The 22832-nt window shown below is 37.8% G+C and overlaps 2 protein-coding genes across 6 annotated transcripts in view; one reads left to right on the plus strand and one right to left on the minus strand.

Annotated features, from left to right (window-relative positions):
* The first annotated feature begins 45 nt into the window (after positions 1 to 45).
* On the plus strand, positions 46 to 8586 carry LOC307138152 (uncharacterized protein). Its single transcript, XM_079836314.1, has 3 exons — positions 46 to 582; positions 1545 to 1661; positions 7912 to 8586. Exons 1-3 carry the CDS (start codon positions 534 to 536, stop codon positions 8127 to 8129), a joined length of 384 nt encoding a protein of 127 aa, XP_079692440.1. The 5' UTR covers positions 46 to 533; the 3' UTR covers positions 8130 to 8586.
* A 6265-nt stretch (positions 8587 to 14851) lies between these two features.
* Positions 14852 to 22832, minus strand: part of cep192 (centrosomal protein 192) — a 49876-nt gene continuing 41895 nt past the window's right edge. For 3 of the 5 annotated variants that reach the window (XM_079837445.1, XM_079837446.1, XM_079837444.1), the window contains exons 39-48: positions 22626 to 22749; positions 22413 to 22518; positions 18060 to 18267; positions 17755 to 17831; positions 17553 to 17648; positions 17329 to 17448; positions 16991 to 17100; positions 16728 to 16857; positions 16085 to 16143; positions 14852 to 15672 (exon numbers count right to left, since the gene is read on the minus strand). In XM_079837445.1, the coding sequence (XP_079693571.1) occupies positions 15540 to 15672; positions 16085 to 16143; positions 16728 to 16857; positions 16991 to 17100; positions 17329 to 17448; positions 17553 to 17648; positions 17755 to 17831; positions 18060 to 18267; positions 22413 to 22518; positions 22626 to 22749 (1163 nt within the window). In that variant the 3' untranslated portion in view covers positions 14852 to 15539. The remainder of the gene's footprint in view (positions 15673 to 16084; positions 16144 to 16727; positions 16858 to 16990; positions 17101 to 17328; positions 17449 to 17552; positions 17649 to 17754; positions 17832 to 18059; positions 18268 to 22412; positions 22519 to 22625; positions 22750 to 22832) is intronic. The other 2 variants (XM_079837448.1, XM_079837447.1) reach the window with 2 other exon arrangements.

Consider the following 22832-nt stretch of genomic DNA (forward strand, 5'->3'; position numbering starts at 1 on the left):
TGTGGTAGTTTCACCCATTAGTGGAAGCAGTCAGACCTGTTCAGTCTGAAGGGAGGGAACATAATAGGAATAGTTATACAATTTACATGATGACATCAGATAAACAAAGCAGTACTCGAGCTAGAGTGTAAATGTCTGAACTTTTTACCTAGCCATAAATATGACTATTAATTCATTGAATAAAAGTGCCATTTTTCACTGAAGCCAGTCGAGATTAGTCTGAATTTCTTACACTACGTCTCGGTTGAAAAGCCACGAGAAGGATATGAAATCATCTGCGACGGAGCTACACATACAAAAAATGCTCTGTTTGTAAAATTCAACAGTTGTGTCAGAATGCACATTGACACCAGGCCAAAAGTATGAGGGAATGCCAGCTGTACTGGTGTGTGGCCCTTTTTCACTTGTTCTTTCAAAAGGATAAGAGAAAGAATGTCTGCTTGGGTGTATCTTTGACGACACAGTGAGTTTCAGTCTGAGGCAGAAACGCCCAGTGAACATCTCCCACACAATGCAGTCAGTGTTTCAGCAGCATGGATACTCTTTCTAGTCTGCTCTTTTTACTTCTAACTGTACACTCAGGTATGGCTTCTCATTCGTTTGAATTGCATTTTGGATTGTCAACATGCTTTCATGGTTAATAATTTGTAATCCGGCTCTGTAATATGCGTCTAATTTTGTGGTTGGAAGAAAATTCAGTTGCCATTTCTAAACAGCGCTAAGAATTACTGTATGGTTAAAGAAATGATAAAAGTATGATATATATGCTACCGTTTGGAAGTTTGGGGTCTGTAGGATTTTGTTAGTTGTTTTAAATGCCCTATATGTTCACTAAGGCTGCATTTATTTGATTAAAAATACAGTAAAACAGTAATATTGTACAGTAGCATAGTAACAACAGTAGGCTACTAATGTTATAACAGTTTTCAATCTTCATTTTGAAGTTGTATTGATTCCTGCGATGGTAAAGCTTTTCAGCGTCATCGCCAGTCTTCAGTGTCATATGATCCTTCACAAATCATTAAAATATGCTGATTTGTTGCTCAAGAAACATTTCTTGCTGTTATCAGCACAGTTGTGCTATTATTTTGTGGAAACTGATACTTTTTTTTCATGGATTTTTTATTTGAAATAGAAACATTTTGTAGCATTATAAATGTCTTTGTCACTTTTGATCAATTTAATACATCATTGCAGAATAAAAGTACTAATGTCTTTCAAAGTGACCCCAAACTTTTAAACGGTACTTTATATTCAACTGGGTTATAAGGCTACTTTTTAAGCTTGGGTTTATAACCCTCTCCATGATTATGTAAGTGACTGTTAATATTTACCAAGCTGTAATGTGTATTGTGTAAACAACATTTCCCAGCACTAACAGTTTCAAGGGTAGTGAAATAGTATTAGAACGCAGTGTTCTCTATTATGAATTCCAAAAATGTTGAATTGTCTGTTAGATTGCATAATAAAAATAACTCAGTTCAATATTGATAACATAAATGCATGTGTTTCTTTAAGAGCCAGCTTATTTTTCTCTTTTGCAGTAAATGCTCTTACGTGTTACTTGTGTGGCTCCGTAACATCAAATGAAGAATGTAACAAAAACTATCAGGACTGCCAGGCTCCTCTGGACACCTGCATGACCACTGTAGCCACACTTGGTGAGCAAATGCCCTTGACATCACAGCAGCTCTGTTCTTCTTCAAAACATACCTGATCATCCAACTACATATCATTCTTAAGAGCATTATCTTCTAAACATAATTCTTGGACCAATCCTGTCAGGACATGGCCACATTTTTTATAATATACACAAATCATGTTTTGTAGTCTTATGTTAATTCATGTTTTTAGTCCGAGTTTTGTTTTGGAGGCCTCTAATTAGAGTTACTAATGGTCACTGTTGTAACATTCTGGTTTGGGTGGAAAATGGGAAGGACAATCACTATAAAGTGACTTTCATTGTCAGCCTCAATGATGAATTACTCACAGTGGGCGGAGCTAAAGAATCTCGAGCACACACACACACTCCCTGGATAACTTTCGATTCACTGTACATTCGTGTTGTTTACATTATATGCACTTAGGCGCCGATTGCCAACAAAACACAGACATTTGATGCAGTTTGAAGTTGAACACACTTGCAGAACTCTGTTGATGCTCCAGAAAAACAAACTGCATCCATTGTTAACGCTGGGTTATTTGGGAAGCTGAAAAAGGTTATCTTTTCCTCACAACCAGAAACACACTTCTTTAGTGACATTGTTGATTTTGTGGTCTAAAAACAAAACGCTGTTGATGCTCTTGCTCTAGTTCTGGTTGATGTGCACACGCGCATATCAGCGAGAAGTGCACACATACAAGGAATTCTGCCCTTTATGACATCATACAGGGCCACACTCGGGAAAAAAAAAATCTGAATCTTGTTAGAATCCTGAAGGAGTATATTTGGCACAGAAATACTCCGTCATACGTCCAACTAGAGTTGTTCCGATTCTAGTATCTGAAATATCACCAATACCACAACAAATTCTGGCATCGGTATCGGCGAGTACTTGAACCCATGTACCGATCCGATACCATTTTTTTAAACAAGACCTAGTTATTATGACCGCTAGCTTGGCCTAACAACTGCACGCTTCTTCTTCGCTGCTCAGAATGCATTGCAAACACAGGAAGCCACAAGCAACCACTGTTTAGAGCAGGGGTGTCCAAACTTTTTTAAAAGGGGGCCAGATTCGATGTTGTGGACATACTCGGGGGCCGGTCCCTTTTCTATTATATATATATATATATATATATATATATATATATATATATATATATATATATATATTTAGTTTCTTGGAAACATGACAGATTTGACAAAAGCTTGAACTGACAGTAGAGTAGCTTGAGATAGGACACAGATGTAAATGTATAGATATTTAACAATATCTGTAAAACTTTCATCAACCAAAAAGTGTTAATGGGTGAAAATTAAATATTATTACTGAGTTAGAACTCTATTCTTATTTACATTTAACAAGTGCTCTATTAAGATCACCACAGGTACTTTTCTTACTTGGTATTTCTGTCTTTTTTCCAGTCCAAATATCTAAAAATTCTTAAATCAAGAATCAAGAAAATCAAAATTACATATTTTTTCTTGATTCCTGGGGGGAAAAAATCTAAATGAATTGAGTTTTGGCTTGAAACAAACTAAATTATCTGCCTATGGATTAGAAAAATAATCTTGTTTCTGTTTGGGACAGAAACAAGATTCCAATCAGAAACATTCTTTTTCTTACCCCGTTGGCAGATATATTTGCTTGTTTTAACCAAAAACTATTTCATTTTATTTTCCAGAAAATAATAAAAAATATCTAATGTAATTTCACTTCTCTAGTTAATGCGTCTTGATTTAAGAATTTTTAGATATATTTATACTAGAAACAAGACAAAAATACTAAATTACAGCATTTTTTGCAGTGCACACAAGGCAAAAAATACAACAACAAAAAAAATATTTCTATATCTAGAATGGCTTTATTGTATTTAGTCTATAAACATATAAATACAAATGCACAAAACTGCAAGTTTATGACAAAAATAGTCTGCAATTTGGCTTTTATTACTAATTTAATACATGTCTACATTACAAATTAAATAAAATTAGATATTAACCTACATTTCTGACAAATTACCACGGCTACAGGTAGTGTTACCACAGTAAACACATGATAAATGTTGATGAATTGTTGTTTGAGAAGTATTTGAACTGAATCGGCTCAGCTGATTTACACGTTAGAGTTGTTGATTAAGTCAGCGCTGTTTAACTGGATTTAAATGAAATCAAATCACAGAGAGATTCGCAGCTCGTACCGGGGACCTCTGTGCTGAACTCGAACACTTCTCACAGGCTGTTTAGTGGCCGCGTGATCGAGACACTCAGCAGGTACACATTTGTTCAGAGCTTTTACGGTCTATGGTTCAGAGAGTCAGAGCTCGCGAGTTGCGCAGAGCACAAGAAGCGCTGTTTCCCTGGCCTAAAATCTAGTACTGCCACCTTGCGTTGACATTGTGAAACTGCACGATGTGTAAATTATCCGTGGCGGGCCACATATAATATATTTTAAAGGGTTAGTTCACCCAAAAATGAAAATTCTGTCATTAATTACTTACCCTCATGTTGTTCGACACCCGTAAGACCTCCGTTCATCTTCGGAACAGAAATGAAGATATTTTAGTTGAAATCTGATGGCTCTGAAAGGCCTGAAAGGCAAAAAAATGGCTCAGATTTCAGATGGCTCTGAAAGGCAAAAAAAAAATTAGGATTCAGAGAAGCATTGAAAGGTTTAACAATTGTTTATTTCTTGCAAGAAAGGCATTCATCACTCTGAGCTGTCAGAGGGTTAAGGCAAACTTCCGTCTGTGTCTGAAAGCTTTATACCCCCCAACCTCGCGCGCCCAAGCTGCCACATTCAACTTCCTCTTTATTTCATCAGCTTGTGCGTGCAAGGTTTACAAAAGTCACGTGTCAAACACATCACCATATCATGTCATATTCCTTAATATAAATACACTGTGTATCTGCCTGTTGCCGGGCAGAAGTTTCTTCTTTTATCGTTTCTCTGAACTAGACCCTTTTCTTGTTATCTAGTTTTGGCGAAACTAAGCGGAACTTAATGTTCTCTGAAATGTATTTTAATAATGCATCAAACCACAAAGAACATAATGTTCTCTGAAGCTTCACTTAATAAGACAATGGTTAATACAAATTTATGTTAAAGCATGCATTCAAAATTTCCATAACAAGAGCAGCAAAGAAGAAATGAAAACACGTTAGCAGTATGTCCGCTGTTTAGCAGTATTTCATCTCTGTGTGGATGGCGGGCTCATGACACTCGCTCGCGGTCTTTGTAGTCTCTGCCTTGTCACTATCAAGCGGCAACCTCCCTCGGTTTCTCTACGTCCATTTTTTTTTTTTTTTACAGTCTATGGTCACTATATGAGAACACGAACGCATAAACCGTCATTTCATGAGAATTTACTGTTTCATTTGAGAAAACTTGAGAAGGTCTTCAGGGCAACCCGTCAAAATAAAAGTTTGGTTTAATGGGAAGAAATTGCCAGAATGTATTAGGCTACTGTTGTACAGTAGATTTAGCTACATCTCTATGTAATAATAATACGTCTCTATTAATAATAATAATTATACCTAGATGTTTGTAAAGAGATTATTTTCTTGTAAAACTTTATATTGTAAAACTAAAATACCTTTTTCAGTTTGCAGTGTTAGATTTGTGGCTGCATTTGAAGTTCTTTTTCCCTTGAGAAAAATAAATAATATTACTGTCAAATGCATGTCAGATGATAAAAATACTGTAATAAATACAGTAGTTCACTGTATGTATTTGTTCATGTTTTATTAAGGGATAAGTCTGAAGCACACCATAAAATAATTCTAGCAATTCATACAGGGCTAGTAGTATATACAGATACACACCCAGGTATCGGATCAGTACTCTGTATCGGCCAATACCCTGAGCACAGGTATCGGAATCGGTATCGGGAAGGGAAAAAGGATATCGGAACATTTCTACGTCCAACTCATTTTTTTCATGCCATGTTTAGCATGAGAACAGTGTAAATAAGTCAGATGCAGATAACTGGCTATTTTCAGACAGTTCATGTTAGTGAGTAGTCTACGTCTAATTATAAACACCACTTTTACCTGATCTCCAACTTAAGCAAACGCTTTTAATACACATTTAGTTCAAACAAATCCATGCCCGGTTGCCAGGTTTTCACAACAAAACCCGCCCAATTGCTCCTCAAAACTAGCCCTGTCGGTTTTCAGGGGGGTCCTCCGGTCCACCCACATGCTTCTCAGCCATGCAGCCTTCACCTGTGGAGAGAGGCGTGGCCATGTCCGCTCAATACTCCCCAGTTTCTAGACTCCACCCCATGTCAAAACAGTGCCATGAAGTGAAACCATAGACTGTAAAAAAAGATGGACGACATGCCTTCACTATCTTCCATTGACGTAAGTGAAGCTATAGATATGTATACATACTTATATATCGTCGCTGCCCGATGAAACTCACGTATGTCCAAAACGGTTACTTTTCAGGAAGTGAAAAAAACACCGTATTTCAAAAGCAGTTGAATGTAGCGTTGTCATACTTGGTACGGCATCTTTACATGTAACCATATTCTTGCCAGTGTAATGATATAATCCACATTTGACCAAAATTGAGTTTAAATGGACATACGTGCATATTTTACAGTAACGGTGGTCGATACGCGTTCTTCCGATCATTAATTAGAATGGCCAAGTCGCGTTTCATATTGACAGAGGAATACGTGCTGGACATTCTCAGCCTCTGGCAAGCGGTGATAGCAGTATGAGTGAGGCATGTTCTAGTGACAATCATGACAGTAGCATTACAGGCTATAATTTGATCAGTTTGACTAAGAAAAAAAAAGTTTGAATCTTATCAATGAGACCGAGTTTATTTACATACTAGCAAGCAAACTAATCTGTGAAGAACTAGAATAGAACTAAACTGTGGAGAGCTTCAATGTCGTACTTTCGGCTATCCAGTGCTGAGCTTCGATGAAACTTCATGAGACCGGCGAGATGCTTCCACAGGGCGGGGAGATATGCGGCGTGATTGACAGCTTTGACACCAAATGGATATACGTGAAAATCAGATGACATGATTTCACAACTTTTCATTGGCCATTTAGATATGTGAAGCATACTGTATACAGAAATGAACCTGGACATTCAATCCGTCGAAAAATCTCAAAATCGGCAAAATGGACATACGTGGTTTTCATCGGACAGCGACGATATATATATATATCTATGAGTGAAGCCACCAGTGTTCAAATGTGGCGCTGACATCTTTGGTCTCGAGGGATGCCAATTTACACAAATTCCCCTGATCGATTGTCGTTTAAATTAACGATCAATTAATCGATTAATCGTTAGCCTTAACACTGCAATATGCGTCTATAGCAGTGGCCTATAGCCAGTCGATGAATTGCAAATCACTTCTGTTTTGGTTTCAAGAGAGACCGCGTGAGGTTGCCGCTTGGTATGGTGGCACACTTGAGTGAAACGCACAGAAAAGTGAAGCGCAAAGGGAAAACGGTATCGCAAACTCACACTTGACTGAAACACGGAATAAGCAGTGCAAATGAAGGGACTTTATGCATTATTTTGACACTATAGACTACTGTTAATACGTCCGTAATATTGCTGTGGAAATAATCAAGCTTTTGGGGTTAGTCATGGTCTGTAGTAGCCTGGCTCCGCCCTCCTACGTACTTCCGCTCAATTTTCATTTTCCTTCAGTATGTCATCTGGGTTTGCAGTATATTCACTGGTTTTCTCCGGCCAAATTTTAACCGGTCCAATCAGCGAACAGAGGGAGTGGCTGAGAACGATGACGTTAATGTCATGCGCTAGTTTGAGTTGTAGTTCAGTAATGGCGGCGGAGAAAGATGCGAGCGAACCCGTTCGGGTATACCCATAAGTTAAAGCCGGAGCAAGAACAATCTTTGTTGATTTTTGTTTGTGGCCATGATGTTGTGGACCTCCTCCCCACGAGGTTCGGGAAAAGTTTGATTTTCCAGCCAGCTCCGTTAGTGTTGAAGGAGCGAAGTAAGCTTTATAGGGTTAATAAGAGAGATTGCATTTTATCCTAATGTCTAGGCCTATGTAAATAACAGAATCTTAGAAGAGCCACATTCAGTTGAAAGCAAATAAAGAAGTTTACCTAATAAAACAGAATGGCATAAGGCAACGGATTTCAAGAAGTCAGATGTTCTGTACACAAAAAGCTGCTATGTTAGTCATAAAAACTATTCCAACATGGAAGAGGGAAAACTAGATAAACTTTGATTTTGTCTTTGTAGGAGGCGTTACTGCCATTGCGAAGACATGCTCCTTTTCAAAACTCTGCACAAGTGCTGCTTCAATTGCCTCTGTAGACAGTAGTGGGAATGGAGTCCAGGTGACATGCTGTAACAGTAACCTGTGCAACTACAGTGGAGCCACAAGCATTACACTGCACAGATGGCTGCTGGTCCTACCGCTGCTCCTCATCACCCTCCTCTTCAGACAGCACACTTGACATGTTAGACACTCAGGGTATAGAGCTCCATCATGGAATAACAGTCTTTTTCATGCTGAAAATACAACCTTGTAACTACTGAGCCATGTAACTTAATTTCCCCAGCTTCATTACCTGTTTGATAACAGTGTTTTTGTTGAAAATAAGGATGTACATTTAACCTATCATGTTTTCCAGACATCCGATCATATTCAAGTACTTGTTTATATAAATTTGAAGTTAGCAAGAGTTGCACAAAATAATGGCCTGTGTAAAATGTGTATAATCCAATGTTAACATAACTGTTGTAAATTAATTCAGGCCCTAGATTTTTTTATATCTATGGATATTGGTGTTTTATGACTTATTTTACTTGTATAAAAGAATTCTAATAAAAATTCAGTTCTAATAAATACAATGCTAAAATCTAATTCTTGTTTTGAATTAAAGGTGTCATTTTATACTGTTGTCTGAGGTCAACTTATGACGTTCGCGTGGTTTTTACATTCAGAAACATAATGAATAAGTCATAGGCTATTTTCTGCCTTGGTTTTGAGGCTCTCTGAAAAACGCTCGGTTTTGATGGGCGTGCCGCACTGAAGACTTGGAAGTAAACGCCCACGGCTAGGATCGGATAAGATTTGCACATTTAATGAGCTTTTGCTCCCCTGTCAGTGACAGCGTGTGGCAAACGGCAACCGGAATGAATCACCCACCCCGTCTGAAAAGCACATAGCCCCGGACTTTGGGCTTTGCGAGCTGGCGTTACAAGTCCGAGTCTGATCACGAATGAACCAATAACACCTTCTCCAGCCTGTGACAGCTGCTAAGGTATGTAATCAATAGATATCAAATTATCTGTAACAATGCAATACTAACACATATAAAAACATGTTTTACTCACATAAGTGTGTTTTCTTTGACTAACAAGGACATTTTCAGCTCTGAAACTTGCAGGATATTCTTCTATCACGATTAACTTTTATATACCAAAGGCTCAAAGGAAAGTTGATTTCTCAATTCATCACCCCTTTAAGCAATGCAAAAAACAATGGGTTATAAACTAAAATAACTTTTAAAAATGTTAATGGTAGACTGTGTAAACAAAACTACATGCATTTTGCAAATAACATTATTTTGGTTGGTTATCCTACACTGCAGTGGCAGCTGGTCAATAGAGGGCGCTGGGGCGCCGCCCCCATCAAAATTCCAGAAATATACATGTATACAAAAATGTGAAAATAAAAATAAAATAGTTTACTCATACGATGTGCTGGCTGTTAGTAAGAGCCTCAGCATTTAATAAAAACTGGCTTTGATGGGTTAACTATTTTATATGTTCTTCAATATGATTCATGCTGTTTCATGCGCGAGGGACGCCGGACAAATGGATGTCTATGTGAGTCCAAATATGGGCAGCATGTGACCTGAAGCTGGTCTCTAATTGGTTTCTTAAAGATCCTCCTGCGGACGCAGGTTGCTGTGTCCCTGGCGAATCAGAATTGGATGCGTGTTATTTTATCCAATCTGATTGGTTCTCGTCACCTGTCATTCAACTTTCCGCTCTTGGCCACTAAAGCGAAAGTGCGCGGGCGACATCGTCACTCCGACTCCGCGAAAACCTTGTTAGAATGATCAATTTCGTAGAGATGGCAGCAGTTAAACCAAATCCTTTCACAAGGCGTTCGTTGGAAGAAAAATTAAGGATCCCGAACCGGACCAACACGATTTACAAATCCAGCAGCAGGCCAGTGACAGGACGCAGCTGCACTCGGAGCTTCACACGCTTGTTATGAGAAACGTAGGTGGCTGGCTGGATGTGTTGTTAGCAATGCCCTTTATTGCTTTCCCTGTCTTTTATTTCAAAGTGTCTGTACTGAAGTTTTGTGGGCAACAAAGGGGGTAAGAGACCTCAAAAATCGAACTGAAATATGCAAACGTCATGACACTACTGAGATGACTGACTTTAATCAGAGAGTCATTGAGAAATTTGCTGGAAAGAAAGGAGAGCAAAATGTATATGTTCAAGTAGTCAACATGCTAGTCTGTTGTTGCTGTTTCGTATCTTTTTTTTCCTTTCCTCATTCAATTATATGTGGGAAATGAATGTGTAAAAAGATAAAAGTGAAGACACTGTTTTCTCTTTAATGCTTGAATTTGTGCTTGAATTTAGTCAACATGCATCTTGATACTACACCCCACCGCCAAAAAAAACCCCGCCCCCCAAAAAATAATGATCACCAGCCGCCACTGCTACACTGTAAAAAATTAAAACGGAAAATGTACTTGTCACAGTTATGTTCAGTTTGTTTTAGTTTTCATGGACATTCAGTTTGTTTTCATCAGTCACGTGTTCATTTGTTCTATTTCCTGCCACAATCTGTCACCATGGACACTAACCTCATTCATCACAGCTGTCATTTTAGTTAATCATCTGTGTATTTAAGTTCCTGCTTGTTTTCAGTCCATTGTCTGGTATTGTGCAGTGTGCAGTCTTGCACATTGGCTTATTTGGATCTTATTACAGTATTTTTCAATTGCTAAAACACATTTCTTGAAACCTTCATCCATATTCTAAAAACTTTAAACACAAAACACAGTCTTTAAACTACATTCACAAAACCCCTGACTCTTCTGGCAAAATCAAACACTTGACTCAAAACCATTTGATCGGTGCTCAAAATCAAACAATGCTTTCAAAACATAAACACAGCCAGTCAATATATAAACACTCATCAGCATTCATTAGACACTACATCAAAAAATTGAGAACACAATCGTCCAGGGCATGTAGTTACAGAGAAAAAATGTTTATTGCATATAGAAAGTAATTTTGCCATAAATAAAAGTAAATAATTCACAACTCAGTACAGCAAATATATTGCATACTGTAAGTAATACAGTATTGAATTTATGTATTTTCAGCATAGAAATAAAGTAAGGCCAAAGAACAAAGACAACTCTAAATGAAAAGTGTATTACACAAACTTTTGTGCAATTGCAAAATCAAAGTCAATGAGAGAGGTAGGTTGCAGCTTTGGAAAATGGTGGCGCTGGAGACTAAAGGGTTCCTGATGGTTTCACCCTTAATTCTTCACCTTAATTCTTAATTCTTTTGCAGTTAACAGGTGTCTTTTCTTCACCACCTGTTTTTGTCAGATCCTGCTGACCCAACGAGCATTTCACTGTCCAATGGTCATGCCTTAACTGCAATGTCTAGTATTGCATTAGTATTGCATCCTTCTCATGGGCATTTAATACTTTTTGACTTTTCAGTCTGAGTTAAATCTCTTTTTTGGCTCAATTTATCTGTAAAAGAAAACATGCCTAATAATTCTGCACACCTGAATATAAGGTGATTTTCATTTCCAGCCTTCATGAACAATAATATATCACTTATACATTATTAAATACTAAATCAATAGTAGTTATTAGGATTACTGTGGTTTGGAATTGGTCAAATGTGCCTGGAAAAAAAATATGATCAGAAAATCAACGTGCCTAATAATTCTGCACTCCCTGTAGATCCAGCAGCAGTCGCATCGCGAGAGCAGCTGGGCCGTCTCACCACGCACAGCGCTGACAAACTCTATTGGCGATTTCGCCGCTCTATTGAAGTGATAACGAGCGCCAGGCATCCGCTTTATCCATTTGAATTTGATACAAGCGCAACATCATGTGTACAACAAAGGCTCTGTGGCGAAACTAGCTGAACCAGACCTCTCCGACCATGTGAACGGAAGTGTTGAGGTGAACTATAGGCTGCCTACACCAGAGGTTTTCAAACTTTTTGTGTGTGTGGACCACTATTTGTAATCAAAAAATTTTGCGGACCACCTCATAACACACATAATAAAATATGTCTACACACGGTCCTACCTGAATTAATCCGCAACTCTAAATAGGCTTACTAGCACTAAAACTATAACTAGTCATCACATCAGTACAACAGGCTTGTTAAAAGAAAGTTTACTGCACACAACGGCTGCCACATATTTAATTTATTTATTCTGGCTCATAGATGCATCCGACTCACTGTCAATCTCTTCATTTTTTGTAACTTCTGCCTCTGTCTCTTTTCTCTTCAGAGAACCTGTTGCTATCCACCGATCCATAACAGCACTGAACTTGAACGTCACGGCTGAGCGCCACTAGCCTATTTTAGTAATCGCACAATAACTTGACAATTTAATACAAATGTTATATCAATATAGGCCTACATATTCTTTTTACTTTTTATTTTTTAATGGGAATTTCCTAGTAAAATGAAGGTAAAAAAATATTATTTTATTTTATTTTGCCTTTCCACGGACCACCTGCAGTACCCTCACGGACCACTAGTGGTCCGCGGACCACAGTTTGGGAATGGCTGGCCTACACGACTGTAATAATCATGGCCATAGTCAGCTTAGATGAGGTCGCCGTGGTCTAGACCTCGGTATTTTTCAGAGGTGTATATAAAAAATGTTGTAAAATAATTTCATCAGATTAGGCATAAGATAATGAATATGTGTGTGTACATATTGTGAATTAATGTATTAAACGTATTTAACTAGCGTTCGTAGCCTTCAGTGAATTAACTTATCCGTTATCAGTTAACCTTATGTTTACTTTTTTCACCGACACAAACGAAAATGAAAAGACTATCAGCCAGAGCTCAGCTTTTGGAGGGGAAGAGACCGGGCAAAAGAAAGAGTTATGGAAACGAGAGAATGATGAAATGAGGAGAGAGCAGGTATTACAGATAATCTATTCTACTACCCAATAACATGGTTTTAAAAACATTATTTTTTAAACCTTCAACCATCTTAAAATGCACATGACGATTTGACGATTTTGTTTTTTAAAAATACGAATTATTTCTGTGGTAGAAAACGTTGTGGCACCAAGATCAGCTACGGTTTGGGCCCTACGTGTTCTTAATCCAGGCCTGGTTGCAGTGGAGTTAAAAGGACAAATCAAATCACAGTACCAGTCAATATGGGAGCTATTTTGACTGGATGTGAGAATAGCCACAATATTTGGACCATCATACATTGTTGTTTTGTTGTTGTTGTTTCTTGTGTTTTATGATAGCCTACAGAAAAACTTTCGATTCTGCATTTTGACATACTCTGCAATAGTTCTTGGTTGTGAATTATTTCTGTTGTAGTTGTGTCTTCAGCCATTTTGGTGTGTTACATTTGAATCAGTTTTGGACTTCCCATTTTTATGTTTGAATTTACATTGTGAAAAACAAGGTTGTGTTCCATATTGTGGTGCTCAGAAATTTTAACATAGTATCGTCATCATATCAGTGTAGATGTTGATGGACCACAATAAAATATCAAGTAAATAAGTATTGTGATACTTATCCCAAAAAGTATTGCTATACCACGATACTCAATATGTTGCCCAACGGTGAGTCATTTTTCCCTGTTGCACCTACATAAAATGTGAGGGTTCCCCCACCTGCCAAATCCCAGTTTAACCACTGTCTACACCAAAATCAGTAAATATACAATAATCATCCTTATCGCAAGAGCTGTTCAGTCCAAACTGCACTAAAAAATTAATCATGGTCTTGTAATTTTCACAAAATAAATTGTGTATATTTCCTTAATAAAATTGTGATGCAGTGTTGTACAGGAAATATTGAGAACATTTCACTAATAAAACCAAGCGATACATTTTCCAATTTTTTTAAGGAAATTTAAACTATTTTGAGGCTTGAATTGAGGAACCGATTAAGCTGATACAATTAAGGGAAAAAAGGCTACCTATTTATTTTAATAGAATTAGCTCAATTGTGCAGTTTTATTTAGAGACACCATTGTACATATGCTTTGCCTGTGGCTGGAAATGGAGAGTTAATATTTAAATGAAGTGTTATTTTATGTTTTTTTGAGTGAAGGGAAACATCTGTTAATGTTTAATGTTCAGTTATGTTTGACATTTGAAAGAGTTTCTTTATGTTGAAGTTTTGACATTTACCATTGTGCAGAAGAGTAGATCTTATGGTTAGGCATGTATACTAATTTCATAAAGCATATTGCTTTATTCAATGAGCAAAGACTGTGCTAATGTCAGTGCAGTAACAAGTTCGTTTCTACTTGTGCTGTGCTAGCAGCCTTCAGTCTATTGTGTTACTCTACTCAAAGTTAAATATACCAGGTCGTTTCCATTCATTTTAAGTTTTATCTTTGTTTAAAGTCGACTTAAATAACCACATTTCACAAAAAAAATTAATTGTTTCAAAGACTAAATAAATAGATTCTACATGATTTATTCAGGTAGATTCCATTAAAAACAAGCCTTAAAAACTACTCAAAAATATTGTGTGTATTGTTACCATAATTTAAGTAAATAGCACAACATTTTTTACAGCTGTGAATTATTTAATCACATTCAATCTGATCTGTATTAGGGGAGAGCGGGGCACGATTAACCCGTGACAGTGCCCCTGATTACCACCAGAGGGCACTCCCTCCCGGACTGTCATTCCATCAAAGACTACATTACCCATAATCCTTTGCCTGGACTTATCATCACTCATTGTTTACACCCCTCTCTCATTTATCTCATTACCTCTGTCTATATATCTAGCCTGTTCATCCTGTTATTCACTGTGAAGTCTTGTCTGTACAGCATTACGGAGTGGGTTCCCTGGTTTCCATGTTCCTGTTTATATATATATATATGGATTCAAAAACGGTAAAACTCAACTGTTTAACTCTAGTGGAGTTGGAAAATGAGCCTATTTTCAACATTAGTGGCGTTCCTTTAATTGAAGACAACTTAATTGTTGTAAACAACAACCTTTTCATTATGAAGGAGAAAAAAAACGGCATAAATTAAATCGTAAATGTAGGATACACATTAGTGGAAGACAATTCACCAATAAATAAAATTATTATTTTTATTGATCAAGAACTGATTTAAAATAAATACCTACAACAGACAAAAACAAAAAAAACAAAACCGATGTGTGCTGTACAGGGCATGTGCAATCTTCAACTAATGGTGATTCAAATCCTTCTTTAAAATATTTGTCCAGCCTCATTATGTGATAACACTTCTATCAACAGGTGAGCTCATGTTAACAGTTACACAAAATGAAAAATCCTTACAACAATGTAGAAAATGGATGGAAAACTGACAGACATTACAAAAGTGATTCAAAAGGTGATCAACTGTGGCAAACATAAAAAATTATGACAAATGTTGAGTTGTGATGCTGGATATATAATATCCATATTGCATGGTGCTTGTATCCAAAAGGCTGTAAGTATATGATGATAGTTGACAGCTATAAAAACTAAGGGTGGGGGAAAACACAAAGCTTGACATTCTTTTGCAAAGCGTTTAGAAGAAAAAAGTTCAAGTATGTCTCTTCATTATTAGCTTTGTCTTGCAGTGGCCTCTGCTGGCGGTGAGCGGGTGTGTTGAGCTTCATGGCAAGGCTTCTCCATTGAGCTCTATGGCGAGTTTAGCGTCTGTGTCCGTCTGTACGAGTAGCGTGCCGGAAAACTGGCCCGCAGAGGCCGGCACGAACTGCACAGGGAGGTTGATGTAGTGTTGTGATCTAGAAAGGCACATGAAAAGAAAAAAAAAAGGTTTCAAATGCTTGAAAACATGCAGGTATAATAGCACACTTAACTAGAAAAATATAACCAACTGATGTGGAATGCATAACTTCATATTAAATATTTAAACAAGTTTGAGTCTAAATTAAACCCAAATTAAAATTGATTTATAACACCACACACATTTAGTACTCAAACGCGTGCATATAGTGCTACAAACCACACAAAAACAACAACTGGCCGACCTGTGGCTGAGCTCGGAATCAGAGCCTTCACATCAGGCATTGGCAGCAGGAAGTGACATGGGTTGCTTTAATAAAATCTCTCTACTTGCTACCATTTCTTAAATTGGCTTGAGCAAACAGTAAGACCTACTACTACTAGAGAATAAGCAGAGAGAATTTAACTCACCTTAGAGAATAATTTGAATGCTTGATGTGGAAAGGCTCTTTAGGACTTATGAATTTTAGCTGCAAGTTAATTAGAAAAGCTCACAATAAGTCTCATGCCAGACATTTAGGTACAGTACAATAATAACACTGCACACATTAACATGCAATAGGACTATTTAGTGACTGAAGTTGTTCACAACAAGAACGATAACTATAAAAGATAACCATCTTAGCGTCCACACCAGCAGACGATATCTCGTCTGTCACTTTAAATCCTCGAGCTTGTTACAGCAGGATGGATTCTGATTGGCTGTCAATGTTTTTATCGTTCATCAGCTGGATAAAAGCATTCTGAAAGTGATTCCAATGATATCGTTTCTCTTTGCCTTCTTTATAGCTGTAGTGTGAACTCTATTCCTTAATATTGAGAACGATTTTAGAACTATCTTTATCGTCATCTTTATAGTTATCGTCCTTGGAGTGAACAGCCATTAGACTGTATGTATTTTATGTAAATAATTGATCTGTGAATTGTCAATGTATTTTTCCTCATAGAAACAGAACTTTAAAACAACTGAAGTGTCTGTATTGATTAGTTATTGCCTCTTTACAAACGCCATGTGACTTCTTTGAAGGTCATTCGTGCAGCGTGGTGTTCTCACCTCGTGTGTGTTGGAGGAGTTATTTCTGAAGTTAACCTTCAGCGTGCTGGCGACGCCCACACGTGTGGCAGGAAAAGTGTACAGACTTTGGGGTGCATACACTCCCCTCTTTTGGGTCTCAGTTGAAGATCTGAATGAAAATATGCCCTATGAAATGTCTTAGAGGGGAAAGTTCAATCTTCCTCTATAAATTATATTTCGATTAGTTGCAGATTGTAGTGCCGAGTTCTGCATGTTAATAAGACGCAGTCAGTAGTTCTTACCCTGGCTTTGAGCCCACAGAATCCAGTCTCTTCCTGTTCTTCACAGTGGCTTCCGTTTTCACCAAGGAGCAATTTTCTTTAACACTCGATCCTTCTCCTGCTCTTATGCCCTGCACACACAAATTAATACACTCAACCGTGAAGGACTACCCTACCATTCCCAATTGAAGTACTGCTCATGCATTACTCTTTCAGTCTCACTGTGATTAATGCATGACTGAAACAGCACTTTCATCTAACAGCCCATGTGGTTAGCAGGCAAATTTAATGAGAGTTGCATTCATTTAATCTGGTTATAAAAGACACAAACTACAAAACACTTCATTCAAGAGACTTACAGTGCCGCACAGCTGGAAGCGAACACGGCTCTTGTGCTGAGGTTTGGCTGCTGGGTGGCATTCCAAATCCCAAAACTGGGCATAATCTCCTCGGTCACGTGGGAGGAAAGTGATTGGAACCTTAACAAACAAAAAAAAAAGAACACACCAACAAAACCAGTTAATCAGGTTAAATTGCATTAGATCTGTCAGAGACAAGATAATGTTGACACACACAGCCCTACCTTCATCCTCTCGTGAATCCCCAAAGTCCCAGATACCTTCTCACATCTGAAGGCAGAGTATGTGGCACGATAAACATCTCCACTGCTATCAACACCCTGAACCAAGAGACATCAAAGTCAAAATTAATAAATCCCCCAGGAATGAAAAGGCATCAAAATTCTGAAAAAAAAAAGTGGGGGAAAAAAAAACAAAAAAACACACCTTCACGTATGGAGGTGCAAATGAAGAGAGGTACCACCTCACCTCCTCTCCATGATTCTCCACCTCCAGAGAACATTCTGTACAAAGGAAAAGTTTACCTCACACAATTTTAATAGGCTAAGATTTCAGAATTATACTGACATTTCTAGTGTCTCAAACTGATCAAAATCCTGTTACTGGAAAAATAATTACAGGTGTTTTTTTGAGAAAATGAATGAGACAGCCACCGATAAGAGGAGACAAGTCTTGAAGACAAAATTAGGATATGTAATTTTAATAAAGTTCAGATGGCAGGTTCTAGTTACCAGATGACTCTCCAGAGGCAGTGGGTGGGAAGACCAGGGTTCGGTTCTTGATCTCAACCTGAGGTTGGGCACTGCTGCTCTGCGGTTTCTGTCCTGGTACGGTAGGGGTCTCAGCCTGGGGGGGTAATGGGCATAGAGAGCGGTCCGTGGCACAGCTAGTGGCAGAGACATCCATGGCCAGATCTTGCCGTATCTGGACTTTAATAGACTTCAGAGAAAGAGACATAAGAATGGAGGTTACGGAGAGAGCAACACCATGTTTTATTAGTACCCGCTGTAACACACATCCACATTTTGTACAGAAGAATGTATAAGCTGATTTTTTATTTTAAAAAAAGAAAGCACATTTCTATTATTAAACTCAATGGAGTGCTTTGCTCCATATGCTTGTGAAACTTGTGTCAGTTGAAATCCAATTATTTGTCTCTGATTGGAAACTGATCTAAAGGACTGACTATCCTTCACGGTGCATCACAACTGTTCTGATCTGATTTCGGTCCTGGTGCCGTTTAGTTTTCTGGAATCTCTGCATTGGCTTCAATGGCGAAGAAATTTCATTGGTATGCCAACACCCAAAAACAGCATGTCAATGGTTGGACTACTGCATCTTATATGAAGCAGCGGCAGAAACAGGTGAGGCTGGCAAACGCAACTTTATTTTCTGCTGCTATCTCCGCCAGTCTCAATTAGGGGTGGGCAATCTGATGATTTTATATCGAGATCGATCTTGATGTCCACAATCTACTTTTCAAGCGAATTGTAAAGATTGTGATCTTTTATGTCCTCATTTCGCTGGATAGAACTGTTAAACAAAATAAGTAAACTGTATACGAAAGAGCATCATAGTGTTTGCTTTTATATTATTAGTAACAGAAAGGCAAACACTTATACTTTCAGCATCCAGAAAATGCGCATTTATATCATTCAAACAAATCTTTGAATATCTAATAAACATTTAATTTTACAAACCTTGCGGGCTTAGTGGAATCCAGCTGTCAGATATTCTGAAGTGTGCATTTGTAGCCTGCTTGAATGTGTTACTCAGTGTGTGACGTTCGGTCCGTGTGAAATGAAAATACTGTTTTATATTGTTCAAATAGTTTAGTCCATAGGCTTGTTCCAGTCTGGATATTCTCAATAGTACACCTCAAAAGTTGGGAAGATCGCGATTCATATCGTGGATCGTGATTGTTTGTTATAAGATCGTGACGTGAAATTTTGGGAAGATCGCCTACTAGCAGTATACTAAAATTCTGCTCAACATGCACTTTGCAACAACCTTGTTTATGAAACACATTTGACCATGTTTCCCACAACGTCTGAAATGTTTACATTTTACGTGGCGTGAGAAATTCAAAAGGTGACAATGATCAAATTTTGTGTAGCTTTTCTGCCTGAGCGGTCAGACTGAAACGGAAATTCAGAAATGTGATTTGAATAGGATTTCAAACAAGCACAGTACTTTTCTCTGTGGTAAATCAACAGCATGTCTCACATGTTGATATATACAGTTGCAAGAAAAAAAGTATGTGAACCGCTTGCAGAATCTGTGAAAAAGTGAATAATTGTAACTAAATAAGATCATACAAAACATTAATTTGTCTTCCGGGAAGCATGTAAGAATCTTCTGTTGCTTCTGAAGGACAGTTCTAAATGAAAAAAAGTTCATATTTATACAAATTAAGAAAACTTTGGACATCCTGTTCAAAAGTCCCCCCCCATTAATAGTTGTGTTTGACTCCTTCAATAGTCCTCAGTGTGAAAAGACGAATCTCAAAATCACTGTCACTGCTTGAAAGGATTCAAATATGCAAAAGATGCTGGAAAACTGAAGAATGTGCAGGGCCAAAGTACATTGGGGAGTTTAACCTCTTAACAAGCGCCCCATTTTTTAGGAATTCTTTGAAAACGATATACCCAAATGAAAATGTCTGCAGCTCTTAAACCCTATGGTCTATATTCATAAACCTGGTCTTATTTTAAACTAGACACTTGAAATATTGCTACCCAAGAGTCATAATAACTCAAAGTAATATGGGAACAGAGTAATATACATGTAAATATACATGTAAGTGACTCACGTTTTTTGTTTTCACTTAGGGAAAAAAATATTATAATTTAATGTTAAGAGCCTGAAAATAACTTAAATATAAAACTGAATGTCTAATCATGTCATGATTCAAATATGAGGATGATTCTCTCAGTAATGTAGCTTCTGTGAGCTTTTATGTCAAGAAAAGTCTAGGCGTCATTTCAAAAAGGCCATTTATTTCAGAACATTTGCTATTGTAAAGAGTAGTTTTTCAATCAAATAAATCTGCAATAAACTGCAATATACTACTAATTATAATGGATAAACAGTTACTGAAAAACTAAAGCAACTATTTACAGAGATTACAAAGTGTAAAAAACTCATTTAGCTGATGGGAAGCGTCTGTGAGAGACAGCGCGCTCCACTGCAGTTGCGCCATGGAGAACGCGCAGCCAGCGCAAAAACAGTATTCACCAAAGCCTACTTACGCAAACTGCGCAAGATAATGCCTTTTGATTGGTTACTAAGTCCATCAATCAAACCTTTGTTGGAAAGGCATTGGCTGGGCACCGAGTGCCTTTATCCAACGAAAACCATGTGCGCAATGATTGACAGCTCACCAAGCCTGTAAGGCACTTCCTCTATATGATGCATCCCAGAAGAGTCTCTGATTGAAGGAGAGAGACGAGGGTTGAACCATTGCACGTGGGAGAAGCCATTCTAGCAGGGGGAGTTTGCCAGACACGGAATAGAATCGATATTTCATTGAAAATGGACATGATTGATCACGCTAACTCAAAACTCTCTTGCAAACAACGGAGGATTTTTAGTTTTTTCCCTATTTTTTCGTTGTTTTGGATTAAAAAGTGGGATGCATTTTGAAGAATGGACTCTTACACAGAGATGTATGCGGGTGTTTATTGGATTCGTCCGATCTGATCTGAACGACAGGAGATGAAAGATGAGTAACGCTGATATTATGCTAATGTTTACATGGACGGTCCTTTAGCGTTTCATTTAACCCTTTCCTCTCTGGTGTATTTATTGCAAAAACAAGTTCAGAACATGAATCTTGAGTGTTTTAGCTTTCAAATGATGCATAGTTTGAGATAGTTGATTGAATATTTTGTATAAAACAAAAGTAAATAAAAGTACACACCCCCCCACTTCCGTCAACCCCCCCGTCCACGATCCGATGCGGGTTAAGAAGTTAAAGGCGGCATGAAATCAAATTTTAGAATTCGTATTTTTATATTAATATTGTAGTGTTTAATATAACTGATTTATCTGTGCACTTCATTATTTTTTTTAAATTCATTTACCCTTATAATCTTTAATCAAATATGTTAACTTTCCCTCCCCCATCGAAACGACCTCTCTTCTCTCCCGGTCATGTGCTATGGCGCGAGGGCGGGGTTATCGCCCCGTCTCGTTTCTGCACCTCCTCTCAGAAACATGTCACTGATTGTGGTTAGGTGCATTTTTCTCGGTATACACAATACCTTCTTCAAGAAGGACTTGAGGCAAAAAGAGAGAAATACATGAGGAATAAAAGCTTTTTTTTTAATGTAAAAATTACTCAATATAGTCAGACGAACAGCTTATCGTGACGACTCGCACTGAGGAATGCAGCGTGTGTGAACGCGCTTACGGCGCGCCCCCCTAATAAGGGAGAGCTGAGAAAAAAGCTTTACAGAAAAAAAAGCCATAAAAGGCTTAAAATAAGTACAATCTGTAGCATAAACCAGCAAAAAGTGAGGAAATATGCTCAGTAACATTATGTAGAAAAGATTTAGAGAGAAAATACATTTATTTAAGAGATATATCGAGTTTTTCTCCACAACTGAGTGCAAACTTCAAATCTGCCTCCATTTTGTTAGCAACGCCTAACTTTCAACGATCCAATCAATTCCCGAAGGACGAAATCAAGCCTCGCCCTACATTTTTTCTAATTTCAGAAGCCGTTTCACTCGGATATACGTCACAATAAGGAGAAAAAGACGATCTCAACTTCCGTTTCATGCCGACTTTATCTGTTCAAGACGAACAAGGGACTCACCACACAAAAACAGCAGTGGATCATCCAGGGAACGACACAGTATTGAGAATCAATGGTTCACAAACTTTTGAACAGGGTCATTTTAATAAATTCAGCATTTTTTTTTGTCTTGTGGACTATATGTTAAAAAAAAAATATATGCAAAATATCTTATCCAGGTTATAGGTTTTATCGATTAAATGTATTATCGACAATTAATCGATCATCGATTAATCATTAACATCCCTAATTCCTACCATGTTGTTTTAAGGGAAACTAGTACCTTCTGTTGATTATCACACTGTACATAGATCTGTCCACTCCAAGGCAGCATGGAGGATTTGGTTGCCAGAGATGGATTGGGACTGATGAGGATTTGCAAGTGGCTCCTGAAAACAGAAAAGCAATAATGTGCTTTAAATGAAATATGTGAACAAAACGTTAAAGGTCATTGCGTTTCATTGATTTTCCTGGTGGTTATATGCAAGTCTCGTACTGAGGTTCAATGACTCCGTGCTGTGGAGTGATGGTAAGGCAGTGGGCAGGCCAGGACAGCTCAAAGCTCAGCTCTCTGTTTGAGCGGTTCAGTATTTGCACATGCCTGGTGTCAGGCGCACTATCTGCAAATAAGCCAACAGAAAACAAACATTTGGAGGGGGAAGCATTCGATCCCACTATGGTAAGGGCATTTTCTTTGCTTCAA

Source organism: Gobio gobio (genome assembly GCF_949357685.1).
Source record: "Gobio gobio genome assembly, chromosome: 15".
In the NCBI taxonomy this organism is placed as follows: domain Eukaryota; kingdom Metazoa; phylum Chordata; class Actinopteri; order Cypriniformes; family Gobionidae; genus Gobio; species Gobio gobio.

Bases quoted from the DNA above. Each gene is read 5' to 3' on its own strand.
- LOC307138152 (XM_079836314.1), top strand. From the start codon at position 534: ATGGATACTCTTTCTAGTCTGCTCTTTTTACTTCTAACTGTACACTCA. The intron at 583-1,544 runs GTATGGCTTCTC...TCTCTTTTGCAG, and splicing joins ACTTCTAACTGTACACTCAG to TAAATGCTCTTACGTGTTAC. The intron at 1,662-7,911 runs GTGAGCAAATGC...TTGTCTTTGTAG, and splicing joins GACCACTGTAGCCACACTTG to GAGGCGTTACTGCCATTGCG.